General features: G+C 47.8%; 1 protein-coding gene across 3 annotated transcripts in view; it reads left to right on the top strand.

Moving 5' to 3' along the window:
- The first annotated feature begins 503 nt into the window (after positions 1-503).
- Positions 504-17,705, top strand: part of SPATA13 (spermatogenesis associated 13) — a 110,220-nt gene continuing 93,018 nt past the window's right edge. For 2 of the 3 annotated variants that reach the window (XM_068266964.1, XM_068266962.1), the window contains exons 1-2: positions 504-708; positions 15,531-17,324. In XM_068266964.1, coding sequence (XP_068123065.1) covers positions 15,690-17,324 — 1,635 coding nt within the window. In that variant the 5' untranslated portion in view covers positions 504-708; positions 15,531-15,689. Of the gene's footprint in view, positions 709-14,447; positions 14,470-15,530; positions 17,325-17,705 lie in introns of those variants that run through there. The other variant, XM_068266963.1, reaches the window with a different exon arrangement.

The following is a 17,705-nucleotide window of genomic DNA, read 5'->3' as shown; positions in this document are numbered from 1 at the left end:
TGTGGATACATAACTTTACTGTGCAGACATGGCCGCGCAGCCATATGTCAGTGCTATATAAATACACGACGTGGCAATCAAGCAGTCATATCGGACGTCACCTGAATAAAACCTTCTTATAAATGTGATGATTTTATCACACAAATTATAAAAAAATTATAAAAAAAATGCACTTATTTGTTTTCCACTTTTCTATAAATAGACCCTAGTTTTGTTTTTTTAAATTCTAAGCATAATGAATTGTCTGCCATAAAACACTAAACATTCCCTTTAGAAAGCTGCAGAGTAGGATTTCTATGAGATCTTTATCAGGCAGGCAGCAGACTCCAGCGCTGTCACTCCTGTCTTCATTCATAGCAGCAGCTCCGAGTCCCCAGAGAGTGACACCTCAGCCTGCCCTCTGCTCGGCGGGGGGACCTGTCTAGTGTGGGAAGAGTTGGGGATAAGTCCGCCCCGTCTCCAGGCACACCCGCCCCTCCTCTCCCTTCCTCCAGGCTGCGCTCGCCTCTCCCGCACTGGTGGCCGCTGCTGAGTGCTGATGGGCTCTCCGGCGCTGTGAGCAGCAGGGATCTCCTGCCTGGATCGGGACTGCAGAGACATGAGGAGCTGCTGGTGGGAGAAGCTGTGCGGGGCAGCCGGCGTCTCCTGCCAGCCTGGAGGGCATCACTAGCCTGGCTGCTGCTGCCAGACTCCGGATCCCTGTAACAGGTAGGCTACCCAGGACTGCTGAGATGACTGCCTGGCTCTGGATCCCCCCGATGCCCACCCAGAGGGAACTCCCTGAGAGTGGCGGTGCTGGGATAATCGTGCTGGGCTGCTGCTGCTATGCAACCGGGGAGCTTTGTTTGAATCGAGCTGGAAACAGAGGCGTCCTCAGTGAGGCTGGATCCAGCGAATTGATTAGCATCATTATCAGCGGTGCGGGTGTAACTTGTGATACGGAGAAGGATTTGGGATGACTGCTGGTGGGAGACCTAGAAGGTGACCTGGCGCTGCTCCTACACCTGCTGCTGCCTGATAACACACTGGCCATACACGGGGACGGCTGACTGATCACTTCACTGGCCATACACAGGGGCTGATCGCACTGGCCATACACAGGGGCTGATCGCACTGGCCATACGCAGGGGCTGATCGCACTGGCCATACACAGGGGCTGATCGCACTGGCCATACGCAGGGGCTGATCGCACTGGCTCCATACACAGGGGCTGATCGCACTGGCTCCATACGCAGGGGCTGATCGCACTGGCTCCATACGCAGGGGCTGATCGCACTGGCTCCATACGCAGGGGCTGATCGCACTGGCTCCATACGCAGGGGCTGATCGCACTGGCTCCATACGCAGGGGCTGATCGCACTGGCTCCATACGCAGGGGCTGATCGCACTGGCTCCATACGCAGGGGCTGATCGCACTTGCGCCATACGCAGGGGCTGATCGCACTTGCGCCATACGCAGGGGCTGATCGCGCTTGCGCCATACGCAGGGGCTGATCGCGCTTGCGCCATACGCAGGGGCTGATCGCGCTTGCGCCATACGCAGGGGCTGATCGCGCTTGCGCCATACGCAGGGGCTGATCGCGCTGGCTCCATACGCAGGGGCTGATCGCGCTGGCTCCATACGCAGGGGCTGATCGCGCTGGCTCCATACGCAGGGGCTGATCGCGCTGGCTCCATACGCAGGGGCTGATCGCGCTGGCTCCATACGCAGGGGCTGATCGCGCTGGCTCCATACGCAGGGGCTGATCGCGCTGGCGCCATACGCAGGGGCTGATCGCGCTGGCGCCATACGCAGGGGCTGATCGCGCTGGCGCCATACGCAGGGGCTGATCGCGCTGGCGCCATACGCAGGGGCTGATCGCGCTGGCGCCATACGCAGGGGCTGATCGCGCTGGCGCCATACGCAGGGGCTGATCGCGCTGGCGCCATACGCAGGGGCTGATCGCACTACAGTGTTCTCCCCCGGCTCTTTTAGCTGGGTGCTCCACCCGGCTAGTTTTGGTGAGCACCTGGCTGTCATCATCTCTCTGCTATAAGCAGAGAAGTCACTGGCCCTGCCTGTCATCTCGCCCCACCCGGCTACATTTTAATGCCACCCGGCTGGAAAAAAAATTCTGGGGAGCACACTGCACTGGGGGTCTGATCGCACTGGCCCCGTACGCCGGGTCTGATCGCACTGGCCCCGTACGCCGGGTCTGATCGCACTGGCCCCGTAAGCAGGGGACTAGTCAAGCTAGCCATACATGGGGGGGGTTGGCTGATCACACTGGCCATACATAGAGGGTTGCCTAATGGCTCATTTCCTGCTACTTACCATACATAACAATTGCTTAGCTGGTGAGGTCACTTGTCTTTAGCAGGACTTAATTGTATTTATGCTTTCCTTACAATGCAAGGTTACCCCAGGTAGGCAGATCACTTATGTGCTCTCTCAACAATGCATATGATGTCTACAGACAGGCAGATCTCCTCTTCTGTTGTGCTCTATGAACAATACAATGCAGATCATGTCTACAGACAGGCAGATCTCCTCTTCTGTTGTGCTCTACGAACAATACAATGCAGATCATGTCTATGGACAGGCAGATTGCCTCTTGTGTTGTGCTCTGCCAACAATGCATAGGATGTCTACAGACAGGTAGATCTCCTCTTAAGCTGGCTAAACCATATACCATTTTTCTGCCTAGCAAGACATTCAATTAGGCAAAACCATCAAATTGGGCAAAAATTGTTTTTCATCAACCCTGCAATTGGCTTTATGATCGATATCACGAGAACCACTATTGCTGTTTTTCACGGTGTCGATCATAATGTTGGTCCTGGTGCAGAATTGTTAGTGTATGGCCAGTTTTATGTTGTGCTCTACCAATAATGCACAGGATGTCTACCTGTATAGACAGCAGATCTTTAATTTTTAACTCCACCACAAATATAGGATGTCTATAGATGGATAGATCCGTAATCTTGTGCTCTACTAATAATGTACAAGATGTTTATAGACAGATCTTCTCTTATGTTGAGCTCTATTTATAATCAATAGGATGAATATAGATGGGCAGATCTTTAATATTGTGCTCTATCAATAGTGTGGCAGATGTCTATAGACAAGCAGATCTGTCATATGTAATACCTGATACACACCATGCAATTACCCGTCAAATTGACGGATTGAATCGATAATTTCCAAAGGTCCGATCAGATTTCTGATCGATTTTGTACAGAAATAATCAGAAAAACTATCAGAAACCTAATTTAATCTGTTGGAAATAATCAATTAGACCTGTAGATTTGATTGAAAATTGCATGGTGTGTACCAGACATTACAAGAGATGACAGATTGCTTTCGGTCTGATGATTGTTCAGCAGCTTATATACCTGGCTTGTGTGACATTAAACCCCATGCAATAAACAGATCGCGTGCTTTTCTTTGTAGGTGAGGGAATATTCCTACAATGGTTTATGCATTACTAACACTGTATGCCAGTAATAGCTGTGCAGAGCAGCATCTGTCGTCGGTACTTGCATTTGGTAACTGCTATACAAAGAAGAGAAATCCACAGTGACAATCGCTGCACACTGTGTCACAGCATGCCACAGACTGAGAGGAGCATAAATGAACTGTAAATTTAAGAATGTCCACGTTAGGCCCCAACGATTTTAGGAAAAAATTGAATTGAGCGATTTCTGTCTGAAATTGCGATTTCGATTCGATGCACGGTTTCCTTCCAATCAAGCTTTGTTCCCCCTCTTTGCCTAGTTGTTCCCTCCTCTGTCTCTCTTTGTGCCCCCTTTGCCTCTTTATGCCTCCTTTGGGTCTCTCTCTTGCCCCCTTTGTGTCTCTGTGCCTCTCTGTGCCTCCACTGTCCCCCAAGCTGCATCAGTTCTGGACATAGCTTCTAATGCACGGAATACTTACTGTATGTCATGTGACCTACAGGAACCCGGAGTTTTGCCAAGCACACTTCTTCAAACTTCCCCCATGTGAAAATGACGTGATCGCGATAATTGCCGCTTTGCCGATTCCGAAATTGTGATCTTGGTGATCACGATTTCGATTTAAAATCGATTTATCTTTCAGGCCTAGTCCACGTACTGTTTACCCATTGTACCCCTATCCCACCTCCTTCCATACACCCCGCTTCCCCTGGCTTTGGCAATGCCTGTATCAATCTTGGTCATGCCAATAAAGCTATTTTTGATTTGATTTAACCCCCTTGGCGGTATGAAAAATACCGCCAGGGGGAAGCGCAACAGTTTTTTTTAATTTTTTTTTTTTTATCATGTAGCGAGCCGAGGGCTCGCTACATGATAGCCGCTGCTCAGCGGCATCCCCCCAGCCCTGCCGATCGCCTCCGGCGATAGGCGATCAGGAAATCCCGTTCAAAGAACGGGATTTCCTGGAGGGCTTCCCCCGTCGCCATGGCGACGGGGCGGGATGACGTCACCGACGTCAGCGACGTCGGGACGTCATTGGGAGACCCGATCCACCCCTCGGCGCTGCCTGGCACTGATTGGCCAGGCAGCGCTCGGGGTCTGGGGGGGGGGGGGGCCGCGCGCCGCACCGGATAGCGGCGATCGGGGTGCTGGCGCAGCTAGCAAAGTGCTAGCTGCGTCCAGCAAAAAAAAAATTAAGCAAATCGGCCCAGCAGGGCCTGAGCGGCACCCTCCGGCGGCTTACCCCGTGTCACACACGGGGTTACCGCTAAGGAGGTTAATCTGCAGATGTTTGGAATGGAGTTGTGGTGGAGGTTGCGTGTAGCTACGGGGCATGCATTTTTTTTGTCTGTAGTTGGCCAAATTGGGTGACAGCAATAGAGTTATGGGGCCTTGAGTGAGAACCATCTAAGCGTGTGTATAGGGCTTAAAAATGATCATACACCATGCAGCGGTTACAGAGCTAGTATGGTTGAGGTAGCGAAAAAGTCCATAGGGAACAGTTCTCCAATCACAACAATGTTTACAACTTGAAGCATTCTAATTGGCCGAATAGTGTGGGCCTATTATTACTGTATCTTATCTAAATCCTAGCAGTTCCAGAGAGAGCTGTCCACCCAACTGCAAATGCAACAGCCCATTCCTGCAAGCACTACGCTTACCGCAGGTACTGCATGGGGTAATAAAAGTTTATGTGCAACGCAGATAGTGTAAATTATGGTGCGCATGCGTGGACTGACGGGAATCCTAGTGACATACTTCCTGCCTGGCAGGAAGTACATCACTGAGCAGGGGTCAGCGCTATGCATATGACCCTGTCAGCACACTCTGACGGAGGCTGATATGATTGTCGTCTTTTGCGTTGTGGCGGGATGTGACTATTGCTGGCGGCCGAATTGCAAATGTTTTTAAAGTTATTTGGGTCTTTCACTGGCACCCAAATTACCTTCTGAGAGCCAATATAACCGTAATTCACATTACGGCCTGTGGTGAGCCCAAATTTCCTGGCGCCTATTTGTTCTGCTTCGCTGGCTCGGGTTTACAGAAAACAGCATCTTTTTTGTTTTTTCACTGCGAGCTGGTGTTGAGAATACCGCCAAGGAGGTTAAACTTCTGCACCTTGAAGTGGCAAAATTGCTTTTAAAAAAATGCTAGCGGTTTTTAGAGGTTTTTACAATCACAAGTGGGTCCCAGGCCTGGATCTCAGTCTGTGTCTTGTCACCATTGTTACATCATGTATGCCCCTTTTATGAGTGATCGTGTTTTCCAGTTACCCTGTAGTGGGTAACATCATCCCAAGTACTCCCTAAAGCCCCGTCTACACGAGGCGATCCGGCGGCTCGATTAGCCGCCAGATCGCCTCTTCCGCGTCCCCGCTCGCGCATCGGATTCGATCCGCCCTTGATTCCACCTGGCGCCGCTTATCTTCCGCTCGATTCCCTGCCATTGTCCCCTCGTGGGAAACGAGCAGGGAATCGGCGGTGGCAAAATCCGACCTGTCGGATCTTATCAATCGAGCCGCATCAGCAGCTCGATTGATAATACACATCGGAGTGCCATCTACGCGTGTAGATGAGGCTTTAGGCCTCTTGCACATTAAATGCGATTCCAATTTTTTTAATATGATCTGATTTTTTTTTTTTTTCATTCCAATTTAAAAAAAAGTACTGCATGCTGCTACGTTTTTTTTTTTTTAAATTGGAATAAAAAATTGGATCGTATAAAAAATCGGAATCGCGTGTAGTGTGCAAAAGAGGCCTTACACATGTATACATGTTTGTTAGGAGCATTCCCTAATTCATTCTGAATTAATCCCAAACCTTTCCTTCCACTATTAATTACCTACAAAAAACTTGTTGAAGTTTGTTTACATCTGTTTTTAGCATTTCTAATCTCCAAACTTCCTGTAATGAATTGATTTCAACTCATTCAAGTGCGTCCAGCATAAGCACCCCCTGGAGAACGCATACCGCCTGCTGTGACTCAAGGCAGGATGAGATACCTGTGATTTGTGTGGAACAATGTAGGATGCAATGCTGTTGAATGCCTGATTAGTGTGATTAGAGAGGCAGTTTGGATAGGGCACATCTTCTTATGCTGGGAATACACGGTTCGTTTTTGCCTTCGTTTAAACCTTCGATTCGTTTGGTAAACGAATCGAGTGTTGAAAACGTATGTGAAAATAGTCATAATCTCATTATAGTTTCGATTAATAGACCCCAAAAACGAACGACTAGTGATCGAACATGTTTGATATTATCTCTCTTTATCCATCTAATCGAGCCATTGGTAGGCTTGATGGCTGTTCAGATCGATTATATATTCGTTTATGCTAGTCCGTCCCTGTAAAAAGGGATTTTCGTTTCGTTTCTTTGCAGCCTTCGATCATTGGAAAAACGAAACCATCAGAATCGGAAAAAAAAACGAAACCGTGGGTGGTGATATTAACCGTATGACTGATTATTTCGGGATCGAAAAGGACAAAAGGCACAATCGAAACGAAGGTTTAAACGAAGGCAAAAACGAACCGTGTATTCCCAGCATTAGCCTGGGAAAGCTTGTTAACTAAAACCATTCAAGTGTGCTGTAGTCAGCCCCCCTGCTGCTGTGTGCTGGTGCTTCTTCTCAGCTTTTGTGGTTGCTAAGGGGGCTTCTCTTCCTGTTTGTCCTGTCTTGAAGTTCACAGAGAGCCTGGTAACTACATACAAAGAGCACTAGTGGCCATTGGTATTGCTCCGTTTGCTTTTCATTACAGTAGGCTTGCTCAGGGAGATGAGACCCTGGGTGTAATGCTGGGAACATACCATGCAATTTCCCACCCGATTGATGGAAATCGGGTGATTTATTTATTTCTGACATGTCCAATCCATTTCCAATCGAGAAAGGGATCAATTTTGCGAAGTTATCATAGGAAGATTGTTCTCTTTATCGATCGGGAGCAGTTTGGACATGTACACACATGGTACAACTTCCTGTCCGATCGCCCATCAATTGAATGGGAAATTGCATCGCGTGTTCTTAGCCTAAGCAGAGAACTTGTTTTGTATATTGCTTCATATCGCAGCAACTAAATAAAGTGCGACAAATATAGGTGCCCACTATGAAAACTGCGGGCTACTAATAGCGGGCACGAAACATCCACTATTAGTAGCAGAAGTTTACATAGTGGGTGACCCCGGCTCCCAGTATTTAGAGCTGGCCCAAAACGTTGTCGCAGAGATTTTAGGGTGGGGGTGGGGGTAACGGAAGGCAGGGAATTAGGGAGGAGTTAGAGGCAGACATGGTATGTGTAGTACAGATAATGAATAGAACATTAGTAGCAAAGAAAAGTCTTGTTTTTGTTTTTAGTTATATAGCATTTATTTTTTATAACATTGCATCATTCTGTCATATTTGCAATTTCAAACCACATACTGTACTTTAAATTATGAAACCGAGCAGAGCTAATGACCCTTTGAACTCCTCTGCAGTAAAACCTTATCTGAAGCTGCCTCTCACTGTTTCTTTAAAGTATAAGTGCTTCAGAGAATAGGACTGTCTCCACAGGGGCAGCTGGCCCATGACAAAAGTGGCACAATTGTGTCAGGCGGCATTTTGCCTGCCCCCTGCAGCTGCTGCTCGCCCATTCTTGTTACCTCATGAGCTGGCGGCAGCTTACTTTATTAGTCCCCGCCGGCCCCTCTCCTCCGTGCATGTGATGTCATACAAGTCTCTCACAGCACCCGGTCTCTTGGCTGCTGTTAGGAAGCAGGGCAGCGGTTCTCCCATGAGGACGGCGATATACATTAGTGATGTCCGGATCATGAACGATTCGGATCTTTGATCCGAATCTATTTTGTGAGTCGAATCATCCGAATCATCAAAATGAGTGATTCGGGTGGCAAAAGGGCCGGGGCCAGGAGCGACACGCCCCCTCTCAGCGGGCAGCGGGGTCCTGGAAGCAGAGCTGAGATGGATCGCTCTGTTGGATGGGAGCCAGCCTTGCAGGGAGACAAGTAGATGAGAGAGAGGGGACATGGGTGCCACTGCCAGATATGTGTAGAGCACACATACTGGCTATAATGTGCTGCTCATTATAGGCTGGCTGTTCCGTAGTTGTGCACAGTGATCACATTGGAAGCTTTTGGCTCAGCTCAGCAACTTTGCAGGCTCTGTGATTGCAGCGCTATATGATCCCCCTGCACTGCTCTAAACAGCTGCACTTTACTTCTGGGAATGCTTTGGGGAATGCTTTCTTTCAATGTGCGACATTTGCATTCAAAGTACACAGATAAGCATATAGGTGAAATATATGTAAAGCATATGATTGCAGCATGTGGGTATTGTGTGCAAACAAACATTTCTGCTCTCTGCTCGTCCCTCCTCCCTTCTCTGTCCACTCCCTGCCCTCTGTCCATCTTCTCCCCTTCTCTGTGTGTCCACCCCCCTCCCCTTCTCCTGTCCACAGCAGGGAAAGACCTGTCCTGGTATTCATTTCACCCCTGAATGCTTCGGTAGTAAAATGATCCGAGATTCGGATCAAAGAACCGGATCTTTTTAATGATCCGATTGGAATCATCCGGATCATTGAAAAGATCCGAACTTCCCATCTCTAATATACATTGCAGCTACAGGAAGCCGCTTCCTCCTCTTCGCAGCCGCGAGATGCGCTGCTGTGAGAGACTTGTATGACATCACATGCACGGAAGGGGAGGGGCCGGCAGGGACTAATGAAGTGAGCTGCCGTCACCACATAAGATAACGGGAGGGGGGTGCATCCTCACAAGTTTGCCACACGGAGCAAAAAGTCTAGAACCGGCCCTGCTCTTTTGCGTAGATGACTGAAGTTTCTTAACTCTTCTCTTGTACTTGAAACAATATGAGATATCTTTGCTACTAATGTTATATTTCTTTGCTGTACTACACATAAGTTTATTTTCACTTTAGATTCCCTTTAAGTCCAGCTGTATGACTGGCAAAGTGTTGAGGAGGAGCCGGATGGTCCCCTGTGGTCGGAAAGAAGCAGCAGTTATGTATTGCAGGATTTGGGCATCACCTCAGCAACGGTGTGTAATGAATAACCGGTTTGTAAATAATCGAGCAGAACGTGTTTTCCCTGCCCCCCCTTCCATGTCCTACTTCAGGGCAGTTTGTTCTGGCACACTCCATGCATTTCAGGAGAGCAGTGCAAATATCCCTCTGTATATCCAGGCCTGCGAACTGAGCTTTATTGAGGATGCTTTTAAATCCTGCAGAAATATTTACCGGCGCACACTTATAAAGCGTCTTCAGTGAGATTTCTGGCTGGCAGACACAGGGCTGCTTCATGTCGGGGGTTTGTGGAAATCTTGTATTCTGAGCACTTGCACAGCTTTTCCAGCTGCGCCTAGATGAATCCTCCTGCTATAATTATCCAAAATGTTTTCAGGTTTCCTGAATGTGATTTCCTATGGGGTGACACTTTCCAATCGTGTCTGCCATGTACAGTGTATGACACCTACCTTGGCAAAGTACCCATGAGTTCTGTAAACAGCTGACTGACCAATCACATTTTCCCCCTCGTCCATTCTGAAAATAGTAAAATAATCAGGTTGTACAAGCAAAACACACTATATTCCATACAATCTACGTCTTTTACAATATTACTGACAATGCTTTTAACAGATGGGCACTTTTAAAGCCGACCTGAACTCATAAGGTCCGTACACACGCCGGACTGGAGGCAACGACGGGTCCGTCGTCACCTCCCGCTGGGTGGGCGTTCCAGCGACAGTCTGGCGTGTGTACAGTCTGTCTGTAGACTGATACGGCTGTTTCTGAGTGATCCGCCCGGCGGATCGCTCAGAAACAGCCGTATCAGTCCGCCGACAGACTGTACACGCCGGACTGTCGCTGGAAAGCCCACCCAGCGGGAGGTGACGACGGACCCGTCGTTGCCTCCAGTCCGGCGTGTGTACGGACCTTTACACAGCACACAGTGAAAAACCTTTCTTCCACATATAGTGGATTAAGGAAGTCCCTGCATTGTGTTCTGTGTTTGTTTAGCCAGATCAAAGTGCCTGATTAGTTCTGAACAGCTGTGAATAGACTGCAGAAGCTCTGCCAAGGCAGCTCTCCCCATTCAGTAAACTCAGAGGCTTAACCCTCTCCGTTCTCCTTGCAAAAGTAAAACAAAGTTAAAACGTACCGCAAATGTTTTTTTTTTTTTTTTTTTCTTTTAGAATTTCCATAAATTGTAATGAAGACAACCTGCCCCCCCCCCCCCCCCCCATAAAGGTTATCATGTTGTGATTTATTTTTATTTTTACTTAGAGCATAGAGGTCCGAGTTTAGATCCAGCATACTATTAACTGTTCAGGCACAGTTTGGAAGGAACCGTGGTAAAAGTTCTAATTACAAAAATTGCAGTTCACATCAATCAACAAAGCACAAAGGTGCCAAAGGTCTTATATTGGCTTATTATTTGGAGTTAAAAGTTTCTCAAGAACAACTGCTGTCGGGCTGCTTAGCTGCTTTTAAAGTTTAAGTTAAGCTTCACTTTTTGCACTGTATATAGTCAAATATAAACTGAGGTGTCCATTCTTATCGGAGAAAATGTGTAAAAGTGGTTGGCTCGACCATAAAACGAGGGGTACACTCCAAGGTTTTTCTCCCCATTTAGTCCCCCGTTTAGAGTGGCACAAGGTTGGCCTAACAGTATTACTGTACTGAAGTTACAGGGCCCCTGTTATAGCTTTCCCTCCAGTGACTCTGAATCCCCTGCCCCCTAAGTGGTCCTCCTCCTCTTCCCCCCCCCCCCCCCCCCTGCAGCGCATGCACACAGGATGATGCCTCCTTGGTGATTCCAACATAAGCTGATTTCCCTCCTCCCACCCCCCAGGTGGTCCCCCTACATTGCATGCATACAGGAAGATTCCCCCCCCCCCCCCCCAGCGCATGCACACAGGAAGATTTCCCGCCTACAGTGCATGCACACAGGAAGATTCCCATGCATGCACACAGGAAAATTCCCCCCCTACAGTGCATGCACATAGGAAGATTCCCCCCCCCCATGCATGCACACAGGAAGATCCCCCCCCCCCCCCCCCACAGCGCATGCACACAAGATGATCCCCCTCTCCTACAGTGCATGCACACAGGAAGATTCCCCTATAGTGCATGCACACAGGAAGATTCCCCCCCAGTGCATGCACACAGGAAGGTTCCCCCCCCCCCACAGCGCACGCACACAGGAAGGTCCCCCCCACAGCGCATGCACACAAGATTATCCCCCTTCTACAGCGCATGCACACAGGATGATTTTCCCCCTCTACAGCGTATACACACAGGATGATTTCTCCCCCCCCCCCCCAGCGTATACAGACAGGATGTTCCCCCCCCCCCCCACCCTACAGCGTGTACACACAGGATGATTCCCCCCTACAGCGTATACACAAAGGATGATTCCCCCCCCCCACCCACCCACCCCCCTACAGCGCATGCACACAGGATGATTTTCCCCCTCTACAGCGTTTACACACAGGATGATTCCCCCACCCCCCTACAGCGTATACACACAGGATGATTTCTACCCCCCCCCCCAGCGTATACAGACAGGATGTCCCCCCCCCCCCTACAGCGTGTACACACAGGATGATTCCCCCCTACAGCATATACACACAGGATGATTCCCCCCCCCCCCACCCCCCTACAGCGTATACACACAGGATGATTTCCCCCTACAGCGTATGTACACTGGATGATTTCCCCCCGCCTCCCTACAGAGCATGCAAATAGGATGATTTCCCACCTAGGTGATCCCCTACAATGCACGTACATAGGAAGATCCCCCCCCCCCCCAGGTGGGCCCCAACTACAGAGTATGACTTTCCCCTCCCTCTCCAGGCTGTTCTCCTGCAACGCATGACACCCTTCTCCCCCCCCCCCCTTCTTCCACCTGGTAAAGTTGGGAGGTTGGCGTGAGAGAACTTCTTATGGCTAGCTGCAGCCATGTGTATCAGTTTGCATTCAATTTATTTAGATTAGGCTTTAGTGCATAGTTTTGCATCTGATTTGTATTCAAGGTGTGTAATTTCTCTACAAGCCTCTGTTGGTTTCATTTCAGTTGCAGCCTGATTGAGCACTGCCAATCTTTTTCCCCTAATCCTAAGTCTAAATGTAGCATGTCAGGGCAATTGGTGTAAATTTAGTTCTCTCACTCCAACCTCCCATCTTTATTCAGCCTCCATTTTAGACCGTTCAGCCTCGGAGAGGTTGTTTGACCTGAAAAAGCCTAAATGCTGGAGGATATGGCTTTCAGTTGCAGCCGGATTGAGCGCTGCCAATCTTTTTCCCTGTTCTTTAGAAAATGTGTACACCATTTATGGCTAGCAGCCTCAGGTTCATACTATGTTTTAACGTTTAGCTAGTGGTTAGGGCTCTTCCGAGAGGGCACGTCATTGTCGTGGAAGAGTCTAGTATTGTACAATCTGTGCACAGGCTGTCCTTGAAGCCAACGCCCTCCTTTGCTGGATCTGTTTTGAATTCAAGTTGTATAATCTTCCTGTGTGTGTGCTCTGCACATCTTATGAATATTGTGATACAGATTATGATCCCCTCTAGGGATAGTTAGTGACAAGGCTATATACTCAGTACAGCGTGGTGGAAAGTGCAAATAATTTGCACCCTCCAGAGGACCAGTGACAACTAACCCTGATATGAGCAGATATTTGATTTGTTTTTTGTTGTAGTCACAAATGGTGTTTTATATTGGAGTAGCGGTATATACTGTAACTGTATTTATTATTAAATATGCAGAACAATTATTGTTGCCCGTAAGGATCAGAACTCCATTCACTAGGGTGAGGGATCTGGCCCAAGTTCTGTACAGTTGCATTGCTAGTCCAGAGGCTAGCGTTGCATTCTGTTGCTATGGAGACAGACAATAGCATGACACAGAATGGAGCAGGTAGGGTAAGGAGGAGAACAATGGCATTGGCCTGCTCTCAGATGATCTGGCAGTCCAAATCTCTGACACATTGGGCTACTGTACACACGCTACATTCTTGGCAGAGGCAGCATCTCAGGTGGGAACAATCTAGTATGTATACACATCTTCCCACAAGAAATCTTTACTTTTTTTTTTTTTTTTTTTCAAATAGATTATGGAAATCTTTATGGCTGATGTGGTGGTGAAATCCCTCCCACAGTGTGAACCTCATTGCATTGTGGGAAATAACAGCTGTTTCTAACTGCCAAGCAACCGGTATCTCCCTCTCCTGAGTTCTATGCACAAACGAACATTCCACAAAGATCACCTGACAGGCTTAAGGGCTGGTTCAGACGGACGTTTGCAGAGCATTTACAGCCAGCGTTCAGGGCTTGGTGTTAAACGCTCCCATTCAAGTGAATGGGAGCGTTTGTACCAAGCTTTCAAGCGCGTTTACACAAACGCGGCGTTTGGGTCCCGATTTTCCCTGGCGTTCAAGGAGCCCCTGGAAGCTACATGTAGCTTTCAGGGGAGGTTAACCGCGACGGCTAATGTCCCTCTAGGGGAAGAAAAAACGCGACCGCATCCAAACGCACACGAACGCTGCTAAACGCGACGCCAACGAACGCAACGCCTCCAAACGTCCATCTGAACCAGCCCTTATAAAGATGGCAGCACCTGTAATAAATTCCAGAATGTAAATCAGGGAAGAGGAAAGATTTTACAATGGGCAAACGCTGACTAAAATTAATATTGTAATAAAAAAATAAGCAGTTCATTATTTTCACTACAGTTTCACTTTTAACGTGCTGAAATAATTTTTGCAATAATTATAATCCTAATATCAGAGCTGTATAAAGGATTGGGGTTTTTTTGGAGCAAAAGTGGAATTTACATTTTAAGTCACAAACCTGATCTGCCAGGATGAATTCTTTTCAGCATAGTCTCCATTTGAAGCATTGTGTTTCTATGGCAACATTGCTCCTTCACTGCTGCACACCTAAAACACCTCAGAGGCTGCTTGAGGAATCAGTATGTGAATCCATGCCCACCAGGGATCGGAATGCTGACCTGGGTCACAGGCGCTGGTTTGTTCCTTCACACATTGCCCTGAAGTGTGTATGTGGCACAAGATGTCCAGAGAGAAAAGAAACGGGTTGTAAATGCATCTTTTGATTTTTGCAGCCGATCGACCATCCTATTTTATTATTATCAAATCGGGATGAAAATCCGTGGCACATCAAGCATGCCCGATCAGCAATTCAACTAATTGGGCTGGCATGGTCGATGGGATACGCAGCAGTAATGGCGTGCGATATCACGACGGAAACCCCGGCCGCTGTCTCAGATCTGACAATAATGTCAGAAACACCTGATCTGCTGCATGCTTGTTCAGGGGTTATGGCTAAAAGTATTGGAGGCAGAGAATCAGCAGGATAGCCAGGCAACTTGTATTGCTTAAAAGGAAATAACTATGGCAGCCTCTATATCCCTCTCGCTTGAGTTGTCCTTTAAGCATATGAAAAAGCAGAGTAGATGGAAATGGGTCCATTGATTAACATGGCCTGTCTTGATGATCAAGCCAGAGAACTGCTGTAGTGGAAACAAGCCCTTTATAGGGGGACTGTTTAAAGAACGCCGGAAGAGAGATATGGAGGCTGACCTATTAATATCTAATCTAATATTTAAATGCATATTTAGAAACTGGCTGAACTGCAGCTTCAGCGCACTGTGAGAGGATTGTTGTCATTGTTTTTCTCTTTTCAGTAAAGCTCCATTATACTCTGTACAGCGGTCTTTTGCAGCCTGTGGCTCTCCACGTGTTGTGAGTTACAGCAGGTGGGCCGCAGATTGCAGAAGCCTGCTGTAGCTTGGGAACAGTTCCAGCATTCTGTCACCATTTCAGAAAGCCAGCAGACCCAGTCTCCTTGTGTAGTTGTTGGATCTGTGAGTCCTGCTGTAACTGTATTTCTGGTCTGCTGCAACATTTAATTTTCTTCAGGTTTTACTGTAGAGCAACTTCAGCTAGTTATGTTTGTTGAACCCCAATTTAAAAAAAAAAAAAAAAGTCCCTACCCCCACACCCCCTCCGCTTAGATAGGATTGTGTGAGAAGACTTCCTAAATGCTGGCTTTGTTTTCTTTTAAAGGGAAAGCAGAAGACTGTGATTGGCCGGCTCCATGCAGACAATAGACGTGAAAGAGGAGGCGAAAAACATTACCACAGAGGACACTCTAGATGTTCGAACCCTTTATGCTGTCACATTGTGGTTGTGCATAGCCTAGATCGAGTCTACCCTGATGCTCACATGGTTGAGAGTATGACGTCACCCTCCAAGGGCTGTGGGAACGGGCCAGGAGTTACCTCTCAAGTCATTGACAAAAGCTTCTCAAGAACTCCGTCTCAAGACGGCAGTCACAATGGAGCCCTTGACAACAAAGAGGACTCCCTGGATGACCAGAACACCTCGAAGTCATCAAACTTGTTCACTAGTCCAAAGCAGCGTCCCACCGCCGCTAACGGTGAAAGACCCCGCTCCATGATTGGCGTGAGCAACTCGTCAACGTGGAATGCTTTGTCATCTTTGCGAAAGATGGGTTCTTTCAAAAAGCTGAAATCTTCTGTTCTTCAGGGAATTCAGGCAAAAGAAAATGCAAATATCATTAGCGACATGGAGAGTGGGGTGAACACGCAGAAGCTCTTGTCTGCTGATGGAATAGTAAGTTGCCAGACTGCCTGCAGGGTACCAACCTCGAGATCCATGCACGATAGTTGTATTGTGGTAGATGGGCTGCAGTCTGATGGATCAGATATTGAGGAGTCCGATAATAGTTTTTTGCGGAGTACCCATCGATCCCGCAGTATCCGACGCGCCTATGGTGCTGGTCGAATAAACTTGTTGGATAACGACAATATCCGTGTCCCTCACAGTCCCCTTAGGCTGTCACCTCTTGGGCAGGAACAAAATGTCTGTGAAATTATTGTGAAGGACTCGGACAGCAACAAAATCATTTACCGAAGGAGCAAAAGCACGGACAACCTCAACTTCCTCAAAAAAAGCTCATTCAAGAGGAAATCTACCTCTAATCTAACAGACATTAAATCTAGCAGTGAAAAGGAGATACTTCAGAAAAGCTCTTTAAATGCTTCTGCGGACTCCAGTAATCTTTCCGGGACTCCAGAGAGACGTTCCAAGCGATGGAGAAGCCCTATCAGGGCAAAAGACTTTGACAGAGTATTAAAGATCATGGGTAATGTTACCGATGGCCATTGGAAAAAAGATGGTAGCAAGTGCAGTTCTCCCACCAATGAAGAACCTCAGAGAGGGCGGCCCAACAGCCGCCTGCATGATGACTATTCTAGGAGAGTCTCCAGTAGTGCCGACACAGAAAGGAGGAGATGCTTATTGAGTCCACAGTCTCCGTCATCTGAGGCCAATTTATCTGTAAGTCCCTCCAGGATCCACGTGGACAATCCCTCTCTGGAAATAAATGCACTACCTACTGATGCCCGGTTGTCTTCTTCTGAAGCACTGTCTGTAGGGCCTTGCACTCCATCTCCCACCAGTAGTAGCTTGAGCCAGTTGGCAAGTGAAGTCTTCTACTCTGACTCAGAGGAGGCTAAACATTTTCCTCATTCTGCATCAGACTATGGAATATTGGGAACTCCCGTAAGACCTACTGCACCGAAGCCACAGAGTCCCAGTTCGGAACTCTACAAATCAAATGCGTCTATCCTTTGTACTAATCACCATAGCACTTTATCACTGAGCTCCATGGAGAGTGAGGAGCGGGAAGCAGGAGCTATAAAAGCGGATCGGAGTCCACAGTCACTCAAGGATCCCGTTAAGCACTCTTATTACGATGATGGAAACGAGGATAGTGGAATTAGTAGTCACTCGCAGCTGAGCCTCAATGTGGTTAATGAAGAAAAACAGGAAGAGGTAAGGACCAATAATTGCTCTGTTGTGTAGAAGTTTAGCATTGGGTCCTCAGTTCAGCTTTTTGTGTTAATGTTGTTTAAGTACGGTCTGATTAATATGTGAGTCATTGTTTGCAATGAGCAAAAAAATCCTCCTAATATGCTATGCGCAGTCATGGAAAAAGAAAGTAAATAAGTTAATCAAAGCCACCAGCCAACAATGAGTTGGGAGGTGGTTAATTAACCTGCAGATAGAGGCCTTGATTGGCGTAATTCAATTTCATCCTTGGATCAGTGGAATTTCCATGTTAGGCCGCATTATAATTTCTGACAGGTCCGATCAACTTCCAATTGATAACGGGATAGAATATCCGATCACTACTGCACAAATTTATTTCCAACA

This window comes from Hyperolius riggenbachi, chromosome 2 (assembly GCF_040937935.1).
Source record: "Hyperolius riggenbachi isolate aHypRig1 chromosome 2, aHypRig1.pri, whole genome shotgun sequence".
Classification (NCBI taxonomy): Eukaryota; Metazoa; Chordata; class Amphibia; order Anura; family Hyperoliidae; genus Hyperolius; species Hyperolius riggenbachi.
This window is presented reverse-complemented; position numbering and strand designations above follow the sequence as displayed.